Consider the following 16,753-nt stretch of genomic DNA (forward strand, 5'->3'; position numbering starts at 1 on the left):
CAGTATTAAGAAGCACCATCATCATCATCATAATAATTCTAATCATTTTCTTTCTAATCATCATCATCATGATAATTTGTATCATTATTGTCATCATGATCATCGTCATTCATCATTACCATCGTCATTATCATCTCAACATCATTATCATCATCATAATCATCATCATCATCATCATCATCCCAATATCATATTTATCACCACCATCATCTTCATCACCTCAATGTCATCATGGATTGTATTCCATCTTCATCTTTATCATGATATTTTTTTGTCTTTGTTTTCTAGAAAGGTCTGTGCATGATATCATGACATACCCTTCCCAATATTACAGTGCTATACTCATTTTTTTTTTCTTCAAAACTGTTGGATGGTTTGTTTGTGTCCTTGCTTGCTTTTGCTGAGGCAAGTTTTACTTCATCCAGAAATAGGATAATGCACTTTTATTATCTGAGTATCATCATTTACAAGTATCTTATTTTCTAGTTGACTGGGCATTGCATCTCATATCTCTAGTACACTGATATTGCTAAATCTTGATACCAAATTAAGTTTCACTATCTACAAACAGTGTGGTTTGCAGCTGATTGTATGTTGCTTCCGTAGTGAAACAGATTTTGCTTAATCTTTATAAAAAATTGAACATCACTATTCACCAATAACAGGTTTTGCAGCCGATTATATGATGTTCCATGGATACAAATAGCAGAAGTGAATTTGCTAAACCCTAATACCAGTGCTAATGTTGTGTTTGTTTGTTTGTACTTTTGTTTTCAGTCTCTTCCGGTGGTTGGTTCTGAATGGCAGGCAGAGCGAGAGTTTTATGAAGACCAAATGTCTGCCTTGAAAAAGAGGGTGAGTTCAAATCTTTCAATCGTTAATAGCGTGCTTTGAGTACTGATTGGCACAAAAACAAACAAGCAAATAAACAAACACCGTAGCATTTTACATTCTGTCCAAAGTTCATGGCACAGAAAGGGATAATAGCCATGATATTTATGAAATTTGAGACAGCAGGTGATGGTATATAGCGTGCAAGACCCTGGCAAATTTTCCATTCATGTCGGGACTTCCGAGTATGAAATTTAACACATATCTGCTCCATGAAATGCGATATGTGTATACTGAGTAGTCATCAAAATTTACAACCAAATGATATGTCATTGTATACATTCACGATGCAAACTTGCAGGTAAAGTAATCCTCGTTGTCATTGTGAGATGAAAGGTGATTATATTTATTCTTTCTGATAATTTCAAAAGGGGAAAATAGGCCGAGTCAAATGTGAGAGGGAGTGAGATTTTTCAGGTGTGAAATGTAGAAAATTTTGAGATTGAAAAATATGATGATCATTATGCAGCCCCAAAATATTTCTGACTCAAATGTTTCATGTCTTTAACTCTCATCAAAAGTGTGATGTACCCTGCTTTTTGATTACTTATGTTGATGTCTCTTTCCTTTTATTTCCATTTTCATTATAAATATGTGTTATTGATTATGTTAGAGATGGACAAAAAAAGACTTGAACTGATAACACTATCATGAACTCAGTAATGAAATACTGAATCGTACTAAATCAATTTACAGTGGAAAAATAAAATCATAATCTGAATGCTGCCCTCAGGTGATGGAAGTGGAAGAGTCCAAGCGGGAGCTAAAGAGTGAACTGGATGGGGCACAAGATCAGAACGAGCTCTTGGAGTTCCGGGTCCTCGAGCTTGAAGAGACCTTGAAAGAGATTCAGGAGAAAGAAGGTGGTCAGTCTTTGCAGGTAGGTTCACTCTTTTGCTGCCAGTCAGAGTGCTGTGAAGGTGGACACTTTCTCCTCATTAATATGATTTATTCGATTTCAGTGAACCTTACCATTTTATGATTTTGTGGATGTTAATGTTTTGTGTGAAATAGAATATCTCTAAAATAGATTTATGACATTCTTTTCATGGTTGGGGAATTACTCTTGCTATGCAGTTGATTAATCCGTCGAGGATGAAGTGATTGTGCTACATAACACACATTTCCCATAGGCAACTGTGAGAGTATACTTGGAACTAGTCTTCAGCGGGTCAATGGACTCGTTTTTCTATATGGTTTTTGTGTTCTTACCTCAAAAGGTTCTACAGTTGTTTCCTTTGTGTGTGTGTGTGTGTGTGTGTGTGTGTGTGTGTGTAGAGGGCAGCACTGCAATCTATTTTAATGGTGTTGGAAAATGGAAATTTTGTGTGAAAAAAAAGGATAACTACTATTCATGGTCTTTTTTTTTTTTTTGCTGTTTTTCTCCATTGACCTTTGGGGGTGTTTTCTGTAATATCGTATCATCTTATAGTTTTGATGTTGATACTGAGAGACAAGATTATTTTCCTTTCTGCTAAAATTGATGTTGTAAAATAAGCCATTTCTTCCAATGCAATGCCATCAATTCACTTTAAGTTATACTTTGTAATGGTGGTCTCTGAAATCTTTCATTGTAATGCTATTTGTCGTTGAAATCAAGAGACAAGATTGTTTTCCATTGTTGCAAATTGACTATGTAAAATTAGCATTTTATCCCCAGATGATGGCATTGATCAGATAAATACTCTGTTATGATGGTCTCTAAAACCTTTTATGATAATTTAGATTTGTTGTTGAAATCAAGAGACAAGAGCAGGAGATGCAAGTTAAACTGAATCATGAATGTATGACAGTTTTATTAAAATTGTTTCATTTGATGAATGATATTGATTTAGCCAAACAGCTCACAGATCCAATCTACCGCCAGGATTGAGGGTAGTCCGACCCTTCAACTCAGTGTTCCCAAGGAGCAACTTGGTGTAAGTCATACCTCTCGCTCATTCTTCTCTTTCTGTAGCCAATAATATTCAACCTGACCATGTAGTATAGTCTGAGATGCATACTGCTGGTGTCTGATGAATATTCATGCTTTCAAATGCATTTTGGTTTCCATTATTCAGCATGCAAAGAAGTTCAGTGGATGTGATGAAATAATACTCTTTTATGCCGAAAAGGCATGCCATTGCAATGATCTTATTCTTGCCAGAAATACCATTCACACATTTGTAAAGAGTATGGCAGTTTTGTAAAGATTGAATTATTCTGAATAGGTAAATCTTTGACACAGCTGTGTAACTAGGCGATATTTATCTTTCTTTCTTTCTTTCTTTTTTTGTGTGTATCACAGGTCAGAAATATCCCAGAGGTGAAGCAGCTTTTGGACCAACTGACTGAGAGTGAGGTATGAGTATTAAAAAAAAGCTTTGCATGACTGAAATCAGAATAATTGTGACCGTGCATCACAAACGAACAAAAAGTCGCACACACTGATTTTGTTTGAGGACTGAAAATAGGTGAAGTGGGTCAACGTAGCTGATCTTGACTTTTTCATATTTTCTGAAAGAAAAGTCTTCTTCTACACTATGCTAAAATTTGGGACCATAAAACGGGCAGGAAAGTGTGTTTTTTAGCAGTTTGTCTCGAACATTCTTTGGTAAAATAGTGTGATTAGGTGTGTCTTTAGAGTCCCCTTTTCATTTTGTAAAAAACTTTTACACACTCTTCACTTTCAACTCTAATAACTTTTGAAAGGATGATGCTACTGCTCTGAAAGTTGGCATTAATTATGGACAGAATGTGTTCATAAGGCATGCTTAATTTCAGTTTAATCTGATGATCCCTTCATTGTTGTTACTCCGATAGTTAACATCCTGTTTTTTGTCCCATTCATTGCACAAGATGATTAAGCGCTTGAATAGACACTGCACTTCAGAGCCTCTTTTCTCAGTTCACACTTTTCCTGAGTGTGTGCTTTCTTTCCAGCATATAGATATGTTAGGAGAGTTCATTTGATTTGAGTTATATATCATTTTAAAGCTTAAAGTCTGCTCTTTCAGAATATGCTCTTAACTAAAATTTCATGTCTGGCGACTTTCTGTTTGTTTTGTGATGCAGGGTCACAATTGTTGTTTTAATCATGTCTTTGAGGGAGGAGATAAGACAGTAATTTTGCTTTCAGGAGCCGAGATTGATTTGAAGCTAGGTGAGCTTTATTATGAAATGTCAATTTTAAATCAAGAAGTAGCATTGCCAGTTGAGATGGCCTTTACCATTTATATGATATCGTGACTCAGGATTTTTCCTGCCCATAATTGACAAAATTATGAAAGAACACTTTATGCTTTGTTTGTTTTGTTGTCTATACATGTATCACTTTTATCCAGCATATGCAAAGGTGTTTTCTGTTTGTTTACTTGATTGTTTGATCGATTCTTTGTTTCTTGGGGGGGGGGGGGGGTAGGGACGATGGTGCTAGGGTGTCTGAAAAACAAAACCAGATTTGATTAAGATTTTATTTATTTTGTCTTTAGTCTTTGGTATTGATGATTGCTGTTGCTGTTAATGATGTATCTTAACAAGAACAATTTGCAGTGCAATGATGATAGAGATATAGGTAGATACATGTAGTTAGATATTGGTTTATTTCTTCTAAAAGAGAATGGTACAAGAAATATATCAATATATCAATTTCTTTTAATTCTTTGTTCATTTTTCAGAATTCCCCATTTACTGATGAACAGAGCCAATTGTTGACTTCAATCTCACATGTGTTACAGTCAGCAGAAGCGGTAGGTGACAATTCAATGCATTCGACCAGTAGAAATAGCTTTAACAGGCTTAGTGTTTGAGCCACACTGTCATGAAATCCATTCACAGAGGTTATAGCGCCCTCTTAAGCAAGTATTGGGTCTGCTGCTTTTGAGGTACCGGTACTACAGTTTTCATCTGCAAAGGGTAAAATGGTGTCAGATCACTGTTGGTGACATAGCAATTCCATGCAACATTTATTTGTTTTTGTTTTTTTGGCTCTTTCTCTGTCAGAGGGAGAATGTCAGCTTACAATACATTGCTCTAAAAAGAATCTGTCATTAATTGTCTTTAGCATGTGTTCAACAATACACCTGACAGTAATGTGCAGGTCATAAAGAAGGTGAACATTAGTTATATATACGGGAAATGACCAAACCCAAATTTGATCTGTACCTCTACAATTATTTGCAAATGAGGTCCAACACCTTTGATGGTCATAACTTCGTTTTATACTCTTCATGCAAAAGTGCAAATCGTGGGTCACCATGCATATCTTACATTCGAGATGAAACTTAGCCAGGTAATTCCTCAAATTCCTCATACTCTTAGGCAATTATTTTTGGACCCACCCAACTTCAATGTACAACCAGTCAAGAAGAAAAGGAACACTTCAAAGGGATAACAAGACAGCTATAATCTTTCTTCTTTTTCTTTATTTGTGTACCTTCTGCATGCTGCAATTGCATTCTTCTATATTTGAAATCTGGTTTGTTTGTTGTTTTTTCATCTGTCTGCAGGCTATAAGTAAGCTCAAAGGATCAAAGGAAGCCCTAAAACAGCAGCTACTTTCAATGGAAGATGAGGCCCAGCTTCTGGAGAAGCAACTCCTGGTTCAGAAGGAAGAGAAACAAGCACTCACTGCAGTACGTTTTTTCATTTAGTTCTATCCGCGACACATTAATTTCCTTTCCATAGGTATGTGTGTGAAATTTGTGCACATTACTGTCACAGAAAGTATAAAATAGTATGAACATGTGTTATATAGAACACTTAATGATGATGACTGTTAGTTGAGGCATAGGTGATTTGGTCAAACTTTGATGTTGTCTTGAGAGCCAAGTGAAACAGAATATTTTAATATTTGTATACATGTATGAGTTATCATGGTTGACATTTTATTAGAGCATGATTTATAAAGATGTCTTCATCTTTTGCTTTGCATGTGAGTATGTATAGAATTGCTCATGAACTAAAACACTTCAATTTTGATTTTGCTGTTTGCAATAACATAGAAACAAAGAAACTGATAAAAGGAATGTCTGAATGTTTTTAATTCATGATGCCAAATCGGTCCTTTTAGCTCACACACATACAAAAATGAATCTTCAGATGATCAAGTACACTGCATGTGTCATATGTTTCATACTCTTTCCTGATGTATAGAAACTCTTTGAGCTAGAGAAGGTGCAACAGAAACCAAGTCCACAGAATGAAAATGGGCGTGGCAAGCATTACAGCACCGATGAGGATCACAGTGGAGTTATTGAGGAGCAAAGCACCGGTAGTCTCAGACGGGTAAAGTTGCTATGGTTTCCACCAAATGTTTCCTTAATATTTCTTTCAAACTTCAATGTTTCTTCCAACTGTTATAGTGCACTAATTAAAACATGTTTGATAGTGGCAATGTACCAGATGTTAAAGGGACTGTACAGTACTGGTTGAGGTGGGGATTCATGTTTTGAACATTGCTAAGTGAGATAATGAGAAACCTCCTATGAAATTTTAAAAAGGATTCAGCGTTTATTAATGAAAATTGGTTTTCAAATGGCTTAGATATCCAAAAAAGTGATATAATAAAAGGTGACAGGCCACGCCTTTTATTAGGATCTCTTTGTTTCACCTTGATTTTGGATATCTCAGCCATTTCACAACGGATTTTCATGAAATAAACTTTTGATACCCCTTAGAATTGCATGCTCTTTGACATCTCATGGAGTGGTTTCTGAATATCTCGCAAAATGTTAAAAGCTAAATCCTCACCCCGACCAGAACTGTACACACCCTTTAATGACAAGTGCAGTGAAGACGATGATGATGATGGTGGTGGTGGTGGTGGTGGTAATGACAGTGACAATGATGACAATAATGACATGTTTGATAGAGATCTTGCTTATGTTTCAATAATAATAATGGCATTGATGGCGATGATGATGGTGATGATGATGATGAAAAACGAGGATAATTACTGTAGGCCTATAATAGTGGTCACTTCCTGGTGATGATGATGTTGATGGTGGTGGTGATGAGGAGGACAAAAATGAGAACAGTGGTGAAGTTGGTTGTGATAGTGATGATGCTCATTGTGGTCAAAATGATGATTATGATAATCATGGATATGGTGTTTGTCATGATATTTCCTGCTCTTATAGAGGAGACGATTTACGATGTCAGATGCTGATATGTACAGATTGTAGGCAGCTAGCAATGAGAGTAGAAGTGGAAGGTCTGTCTGATAGTCCTCTTGCAGCTGGTTTCATCATATCGATTTTGTATAAAGTGAATTCCCCTGTCTTCCCACATCTTTGCTACACCAACACAAATCATTTGAAATCACCAACTGATTTGATAACCTGGATTATCAAGATAATGGTGAGAAGACAAAACTTAGGTCCTATGATAAATATGTGTGCTTACAATGACACTGCTGGCATCATGCAAATTTATGAAATCAGTGAATGAGGTAAAGATTGTCAGTTCATTAATGCAGCGTGTTTTGCAATACTTCCATTAATGTAATGATATATTTTTATAAATTGAATTCTATGAGCTGAATCTTTTTCTGAGATTATTATTTTACACAAATACTGTATGTTGTCTTTGTCTCATGGAAGCAGATTTGAAGATGGGTAGAATATTTCAAAGAATGTGTGTATGCATTTGATATGTTACTGTAGCTATAAAGCATTGTTTGTTAATATATACATCTAGAAGAGTAGGGGCTGGTTTGAAACATGTATTGTGAAGAAAATTCCTACACTTCTTCAGATGAAGCTTTATACATGCACCATATGACTTCAGTATTCTTCAAAGAGGCTGTCATCTTCCTAAAATCTTCTCACATACTCCATCACAGTTAATATGAAAATCTGAAAGACGATAGACCGTTTACATGTAGACGCTTATGCTAATTATGTATCTATGTGGTAATGGCTTAGTTTTGTCAAATAATGTAAATATTTACCCTGCTCACAATATCTTTCAAGTTTATTGGGGAAATAGCCTCTTTCCCCGAACTCATGTCTAGAATAATTATTGATGAAAACAGTCCTTTCAAAGAAGATGGATTCAAACCTGTTGGTAGAACAAAAGATGTCTTCAGGCTTGAAGAATGCAGTGAGAAATTGAATGGGCTTCCTGGCAGTGACTAGTCCTTTGAGAGAGAAAGAGCTGCCCCCCCCCCCCCCACCCCCTTTGAATTCCAGCTCCCACAAATGGGGGTATTATTGACTGACTCTCAACAGGTTTAGGTTTCACCACGCTTGAGTGCTCCCACCTCTATGACTAAAGACTTGAGTATACAAGGCTTCTCGTGGGTGCAAGCGATGTGTGTCTGTGTCTGTGTGTACGTTAGAAGCAAGTTTGAATGCTCTGCTGCTGGTAGAACCCAGATATATGCAGATGGCTTCTTGTTTGTATACTTGCGTGGGATATTTTTCTGTCGTTCATCGCTCATGATGATGTACTGGAATTCCTACACTCTTCTGAAATAGGGTAAGAGAGACTTACACATGTATGTCCATCAGGGAATTAAAGTGTATTTTGTAGTCCAGTGTATATACTGAAACTAGTGTTTAGGCCTCCATATTTCCTGGAGTTGTATAGGTTACGTAAATGTTAACACAATTAGCAGCTTAGTAGCTAGGTTTTTCCCCTCATGAAAGATAGGATAGGATGGGGTGTCAGAAGAATTAGTGTGATGTCTACTGTGAGAGATAGTAATGTGATAGAAATGCATAACATAATATGTGATGAGTGCTAAATTTCTTTGTTGAAAGGACAGGGCAAATGATTCTGATATGTGAGATGTTTGGATGGAATGTACATGGCAATTAACCAATGCTATCTGTTTAAAAATCTCTTCTTATATTGTGATAGTTGCAAGTTCATCTGTGCCCTAGGCCTAAATTACACAAACTTGCAATTTAAAGGAAACCTATCATACCAAATATTTGTGTTAAAACTGAATTAAAAGTTTTAATGTTAACATGTGCTAGACATGTGTGCAATGTGCAAATGGACATCACCCCTCATATTTTTGTCTTGTTATATATGGAAGTAAGATAATTTTGGCAAATGAAATACTCTTGTGATATATTGCAACATAACATTTCAGTTCACATTAATTAGATTAATTACCAGTTTTTAAAGATTTCTTGTGGACACATTAGCACTAACCATATATATATATAGAGGTCAATTAACCTGTTGAAGACTAGTCCTGTGTATTTTTGGGCTGGGGTGAATGGGACATGTGTGTTATGCTGTATAGGAAGATCAGTCCATCTTCAAAGTGTATATTGCATCCACTATTGCTAATAGATTGGCATGGATTTAGCTGCTACAACTGTGATGCAGATCGAGTTGCCATTAACTAGAATATCATGTTTGTGAATGTGTGTTTTCTATGTGAATGGGTATTTGGGTAACAGGTGAAATACCTGGTATATGAGATTGTGCCTTAAGCTCATTTGCAGAATAATACAATTCTATTTAATTTTTGTCTATGACAGAGTGAAAATAATTCACTGGTTACAATGATTTTTGAAGGTACTTTATTTTGAATGTCTGTCAGAGAAATGCAGTTTATTATTAAAAAGAAGTTGATATATTCATGGAAGGCCACTGCAGAACATAATGTTCCATCTTATTGATATCATGCCTGTTTCTGGTCTTAACTTTAATATCTCTGGCTTTGTTATAACCATTGATATGATTATTAAAGGGCTTTTGCTCTTTGTATGTGTATGTGTGTTTTTGTTTGTTGCAGCCATCACCATTCATGTCACTGAATGCTGACACATCGCATAATCACAGCTAATAACTTGTGTAATTATATACCCTTAATCGATTTTCTTGTAAAGCCTATGTTACATTTCTAGCGCAACAGTCTGTTTTCATGGAGTAGTATTCATAATTGCTTTGTTTGATGCATTTTCACCAGATGGAACATTACAATGTATGAGTCTGTAATTCTTTTTGTTTTCAGTCATGGGAGTCTTGCAAAATTTCACAATTTGCCTTGCAAATTGTGTTGGTCTTTTCTTTCAGTGTTTTGTACTGAATATTGGAACAGCTTGGAATGTCTACCATTGGACCTCAAACAATTTGAGTCAGGCTTGTGTTGGGCATTATTTCATTACACACAGAGAGGCAGTGGAATACTGCACATGCACATTGGTACTGAAAATAATTATGTTGACTTCTTAGTTGAAAACCTACAGGGCATTGAACTCAACACACAGTTTACAGACAAAAGAGCTGGCTGGTTCACTAGTGACATCTTGAAGAGAATGTATAAATTTTGGAGTAAACATTTTTTTTGGTTTAAATTCCAGGATGGACATCACTCCAGCTTCATGGAGACTGAAACAGACAGAACCAGCTCCGAACTCCAGGTGGAGTCGCAGTTGTGGGAAGAGATAGAAGGGGCCAAGAGTTCCACAGATACGCAGCTCAACTTCCTGCAGGATCAGTCCGATCAAGATGGCGAACATTCCATTGTGGAGGAACTCTTTCAGGCTGTGGAGAAGGGAACTGACAGATCCACCGCCTCGGGGGATGCCGTGGAGATGTTGCCGCGGAAACCAGAGGCAGGAGAAGGAGATGAGGAATCAGATGTGTTATCAGATGATGATACTGGATCCTCCTTTAGTCTTCCACTCCCAGATGATGAGGAGGATGGTGATATGCCTGCTGCATCTGCTTCGAAGAGGAAACTGTCAGCAGAGATGTTTAATGACTTGAAGGTTGGGATAGTTCCAGGAGTGCTTGAGGACTTGGCTCCACCAATGGAGCCAATTAGTGATATCCCAGCCACACAAAGCGCAAGTTTACATGATGAGCAAAACAAAGAACATGGGGAAAGAAGAGAGAGTTTTGATAAGAGGGAGGAATCCAAAGTTAAAGGGAACATGTATGGTGACGCGAGTAGTGATGAGAACTCGGATGAGAAACCAAGCGATGATGATGATGATGATGATGATGATGATGATGAGGCTCCACAGATTCCTAGTAGCAAGCCTCCCCCGATTGTGTCCACAGAGAAGAAAGTGATCAGTGTTGATTCTGATGTATTTCCTGATGACGATGATGATATTGATGACGATACGCAGACAGACATATCTGAGCTGATATCTCAAAATGAGGAGCTGAAAGAGCAATGTCGGCGAAAAGATGAGGAGATTGAGGACATGAAAGCAACATCCCGCATCATGAAACAAGTTATCAAGGATCAGATGTCTGAGTTTGAGAAGATGCGGGAAGTGGAGGTAGACAACAGTCTACAAGACAGTCTGTCTGAGTACCAAATGAAGGAAGACACATTAAAGAGGGTGGTCAAAGACCTCCAAACATCTGAACAAAGTCTGAAAGAGCAACTTAATCAGCTCACAGAGAAAAATGATGAAGTCAACTTGGAGCTGCAATTGTGTAGACAACAACTGAGCAGAATTGATCAGGAAGATATTGATAGCACCGCTTTGGCCTCAAAGTGTGATGCAGCAGAGCAAAAGGTCAAAGAGCTGGAGCAACTGAATGTTCAAATCTTAGAAAAATACGAGATGGAGATAGCAGAGAAGGATGCTAGAATCAAAGTATTGAGAGAGGAAAGTTCTCAGCTGAAAGACTTTCGTAGTGTAAATGAGAGCCTGCAACAGGATCTTGAAGGTGCAAAACAGAAGTTGTTGCAAAATGATGAAACCATCACCTCATTAGAGGAAACTGTTGCCATGCTGGAAAACAAAGTTGTTCAGGAAAAGGAGAGCAGACAGTCTGAGGATCAGCTGAAGAGCAAAGTGAAGGAGCTTGAAGTAGGCCTTGAAGAGACTCAAACTCACCTAGCTAGGAAGCACACTGAAATAGTGCAACTGAAAGCACAGGTACAGTTGGTGCAAGATGAAAATGACAACAAATGGACGGAGGAGGTGGATGCATACAAAAAGAAGTTGAAGCTTTTGGAAGAAGAAACAATCAAATTGCAAGCACAGATGGAACAGCAAGAAGTTTCATGGAGTTCCAAGTTGAAAGATAGAAATGATGAGATTGAACATCTGCAGTTTTCTCTCACAGAGACAGAAGTATATAAACAGGAGATGGAAGAGAAAGTTGCAAATACCCGGGAGCAGTTAAAAACAGCTCAGGATAGTTTGACAGAAATGCAGAGCTCATTGGAAAAACAAATTTCTGCCAAGATTGCCGAATTGGCAAAACTTCAAGGACAACTTGTTGTTATGACAGAAAAGTATGAAACAGAACACAATGAAAAAGAACAGATTATTCAGGAAAACAAAAATTTGAAAGAAGAATTAGAAAATAAAGAACTTCATCTGCATTCTCAGAGCTCTGGTCATGGCTTAGCTGGTGCTGGTGAAGATGAGATCATAGCATCTGTTGCACTAGAAACAAAGACCACTCCTTCAAGTACAACAACCAATGGTGTGGAAGATGTTGAAAAGTTGAAGCAGCAATTAGGAGACAATGTTACACTTGTGATGGATCTCAGAAATCAAGTTCAGTTGCTGGAGTCTGAGAAGGCCCAGCTAGAAGAAAAAATGGCAGGAATTGAGGACCTTCTCAAAGACAGTGTCATTGATAATGAGGACATGCTCAGGAGCAGAATAGTAGAGTTGGAGATGATAGAGAAAACGTTAACACGTAAATTGCAGGAGACAGAGTCTTCTAACAAACAGCTCTCAGCAAGATTAGAGGATACAGTGACAGAAATGCGAGAGACAGAGCTCAGCTATGAAGAGAAATTTGATGAGCTGAGGTCAACTGAGCAGAAACTGATGGAAAAGGTAGCAGATTTGGAAGAGGGCAGGGGTCTTTTGCTGAGTGAAGCAGAAATGCAGAAAGAAAGGGCAGACAGCCTAGAAAGTCTCAATCAAAGGCTGAAAGAAAAACTGCAGGAGGTAGAGACAGAGTTGGAGGAACTGCAAGTCGTGAGCAAGCTGGCAGGGGATGATATGGGGAACACTCAGCATAGCCTACCTTCTCTCCTGGATGAAGGCCTTGGGGCCCTGGACACTGGCAGGACTGGTGCATCTCATGTAGATAACTACTCTGATGACGACTATGGGGAAGATGATGAGGACTTTGTCCTGAGTGATGACCTGCCTCAGAATACTACAAAGACAGCTACTATCAATGAGGAGGAGGAAACAAGCACACTACGTGATAGGATCACTCAGCTTGAAAAGTCAGAACAGGAGCTCATGGAAAAGGCAGAGTTTCTCCAGCAATCAGAGGCTGAACTCTCTGAACTACTCGAATCAACAAAAGCAGATAAGGATAAGGTAATCACCAAGTACGTCCAAGAACTAGATAATGCCAACCAGGCCATACAAGAATTACAAGAGCAAGTTGCTCTCCTCGATATTGAAAAGGATGAGTTAACTTTGAAGTTGGAAGAGTTGGCTGCCAGGGAAGATCCCAAGAATGAGGAGGGTAAGGATATGGAGCTTGGTGCACTACAAGAGAAACTTCAACAGCACAAAGCAGAGCTCAAATCAGCCCAAGAAATAAAGGTAGACTTGGAAACAAAGCTAAAGTCTCTTGAACAGAGTAACAGTGACTTGCAAGAGAAGTTGAAAGAGCTTAATGTGGTCAAGACCAAGCTTGAAGAAGCAAACATGCAAATTTCTGTTGTTGATGCTAAAAATAATGAACTTCAGAAGAAGCTGGAAGAATATGAACTTGTGAATGAGGAACTTCTTACAAAGTGTGCTGAATCAGAGGCAAGAGCTGGAAACACTGATCCCCTCTTCACACCAGAAAGTCTATCTGACTTGGAACAGGAGAACCTTCGCATAATGGACTTACTGCGACAGGCCGAGGAGGAGCAATCCACTTTCAAGGAACAAATGAAGGCCATGGAGAAGGAGATAGAATTCCTGGAGGAGCAGAAAGTTGGAGGCGAACAGTCTATTGCAGAGTTAAGCTTCCAAGTGGAATCACTTCAGGATGAATTTGCATGCAAAGCAAAGCTCTTGGCAGAACATGAAGGAATCATGGAGGAAAAGAAGATGGAACTCCTTGAAATGAAGAAGACACTCGATGAGAAAGAAGAAGCTCTACAAGAGATGCAGGCAATGAATAAAAGAACTGAGGATGATTGTGTATTGAAGAGCAAGATGCTCAGTGAAAATGCAAATACTATAGAAAAACTTACAATGGAACTCGATGAAACAAAGAAGAACTTGGCATCCCTTGATGATACTTGCAACGAGCTTCGCTCTAGAGTTAGGGATCTTGAGAAAACAGAAGAAGACATGCTGAGACGTATTGGGACAGCTGGAGAGCAAGCTCAAATAGAAGAGCAAATTGTCGCCAAGGAAGTGGGTGGTACATACATGATGGCTCCGCCACAGTATGCTACTGCTGGAGAGAAAGAGAAAAGTGATGGATTCGGCAAGAGCAGGTTTGGTGATGATGAAGAAGAAAGTGATGATGATATTGAACGGGCTGAAACCACACCAACAATAGAAGCCCTCCAGCTTAGGATCCAGCATCTCCTGGACAACGAGGAGAAATTGCAGGAAAAGATCTCTGAGCTTGAGCAGCGCCAGCTTGCATTTAATGAGACACTTGCTCAAGCAGACAGCATCATGATGAAGAGGGAGTCAGGACTCACCCAGGAAATTGACGAACTGCAAAGCTCCAACAGTGACCTGCGACAAAAGCTGCAAGTGGCCAAATCAGAGGAGGCTAGACTGAAAAGGCGACTCAGTGACTTGGACCCAAGCAAAGTCGAAGAGGATGACAGCATATTTGACTGTTTAGATGAAGAGGATGATGATGCTGACTACCAAGGGATAGAAGATGTCCCAGATGAGGAAAAAGTTGGTGAATTGGGGACTTACAGGAAGAATTTCCAAGAGGGTAAAAGGAAAGATTCAGCCAAAGACGACGCAAGCTCAAAATCCCATCATTCAGTAGCAGCTGATGCTCTGACCCAAAGTCAGGAGAAGATTGCAGACTTGATGATAAAAGTGGATGAGCTGGAGAAGCAAAATGCAGATCTACGTCAGTCTCTTGAAGAGCAACATTCTACAATGCAGAGAGCAGTTGACAATGCTCAACGAGAGAGTAAAGACAAAGCTAAAGAAATTGAAACTTTGACAGAGAAAGTGACTCAATTGCAGTCTCTGGAGGACCAACTTCAGGAATTCCTGGAAGAAAAAGATTCCAGTGAGTATGAAAGACCTGAGGCAGAGTCTTCCAAGCAAGCCAGCGACAGTGAGGGGGACGTGCACTCTTTGAAGAAAAAGATTGCTGATCTAGAACGGGTACAGGAAGAACTTAGGGAAGAGTTAAGAGAGACAAAGGAAAGTGAAGAGACAGCCACCGAAATTAGCGAGGAGCAAAACCAAGAAATTGAGCGCTTGAAGGACGAACTTGTGAAGACGAGATCAAAGAAACAGGAACCCAGTGACAGGAAAGATAGTGCAGAACTTGAGGATGTGCAAGCACAGCTGTCTTCTGCACTTGCAAAGAATCAGGAACAGTTGACTGAGATGAAGCTTCTTGCAAATGAAGTCAATGAGCTAAAAGAAGGAAAAGACAAGCTGGAGGAAGATGTAAATGTTCTCAACGCCCTCGTCGAAGAGCTTGAGAGGTCGCAGCAGGAGCTGTCTCAGGAGTTGAGAGAGAAAGAGCAGGCTGGACGAGATTTGGCAGAAAGCAATGAACAGATGAGCAGAACCACAAAGACCCTGGAGGAGAGCATAGAAATGCTGACGTCGAGACTGCAGGAGAGCGAGATGGGACAGGACGGTGCGATGGCCTCCAACAAGATTCTGGAAGGGAAGTTCAAGGACATGCTGGTCTCGGAGGCGGCTCTCAAGGAGAAGCTGAAGAGAGCGGGTGACGCTGAGGCTGCCCTGAAAGACAAGGTCAGCTTCTTGCAGAAGGCAGACGAGGAGTGGAGGCAAGAGGTGCAGAAGATGGAGGAAGCTGTTGCTGAGGCTAAGAGGCAGAGCAGGAGGGCTGAAGAGGAGCTGAAGCTCACCAACTTGGACAACGGCCAGCTCAAGCATGAGAACGAGATGCTGACGGAGAAGCTGGATTCCCTGAAGAGTCGAGAGCAGGTGACTCAGAACCGAATGTCTGAGATGGAGATAGGAGAGAGCAATTTTAGGTTGCAGATGAAAAATGCCGAGAAGAGGGAACTAAAGCTCCAAGAGCAGGTCAAGGAGTTAGAGGGAGAGGTGTCCATCATGAAAGAAAAGGTATGTATAGTAATTTCAGATATCTGGGATACCAAAAAAAAGTCACACACATTGATTTTGTGTGAAAACTGAAAATAGGTGGAATGGGTCAACCCATCCAATCTTAAGTTCTTCATATTTTCTGAAAGAGCAAGTCTTCTTCTACATTTTCCTAAAGTTTGGAATCCTAAAACAAACAGGAAATTGTGTTTTTAAAAGTTTTTCTCAAACACTTTTTTTGTAGAATAGTGGGATTAGGTGTGTCTTATAAAGTCCCCTTTTCATTTCTTAACCCGTTTCGGACGGTTTGATTTTGCTACAACACGCATTTCCCATAGACACCTGCCCGAGTATACTCGGGACTCGTCCTCAACGGGTTAAAAACCCTATACACACTCTTCACTTTAAACTCTAATAACTTTAGAAAGGATAATGCTACTGCTTTGAGAGTTCGCTTTAATCGTGGACAGAATGTGTTAATGAAGCACCCTAATTTCAGCTTAATCAGATATCCCGTCATTGTTGCTGCTCCAGTGGGTTTACATCCTGTAGGAATGTTTGCAGTCCTGTATATGTCCATTTCATATTTTCTCTTTAAAAAAGAGATGCTTGATACATTCACAGTTGCACAAAACAAAGTTTCATTTCTCTCTATGATTAAAGGATGTTTTATTCAATTTAATTGA

The 16,753-nt window shown here is 39.0% G+C and overlaps 1 protein-coding gene across 1 annotated transcript in view; it reads left to right on the forward strand.

Annotated features, from left to right (window-relative positions):
• Window positions 1-16,753, forward strand: part of LOC140241948 (uncharacterized) — a 44,296-nt gene that overhangs the window by 2,849 nt on the left and 24,694 nt on the right. Inside the window, exons 4-12 of the mRNA XM_072321694.1 lie at window positions 778-855; window positions 1,625-1,771; window positions 2,727-2,810; window positions 3,179-3,232; window positions 5,379-5,504; window positions 6,025-6,156; window positions 10,197-11,861; window positions 11,982-12,204; window positions 12,304-16,088. Of these exons, the coding sequence (XP_072177795.1) occupies window positions 778-855; window positions 1,625-1,771; window positions 2,727-2,810; window positions 3,179-3,232; window positions 5,379-5,504; window positions 6,025-6,156; window positions 10,197-11,861; window positions 11,982-12,204; window positions 12,304-16,088 (6,294 nt within the window). The remainder of the gene's footprint in view (window positions 1-777; window positions 856-1,624; window positions 1,772-2,726; window positions 2,811-3,178; window positions 3,233-5,378; window positions 5,505-6,024; window positions 6,157-10,196; window positions 11,862-11,981; window positions 12,205-12,303; window positions 16,089-16,753) is intronic.

This window comes from Diadema setosum, chromosome 18, assembly GCF_964275005.1.
Source record: "Diadema setosum chromosome 18, eeDiaSeto1, whole genome shotgun sequence".
Classification (NCBI taxonomy): Eukaryota; Metazoa; Echinodermata; class Echinoidea; order Diadematoida; family Diadematidae; genus Diadema; species Diadema setosum.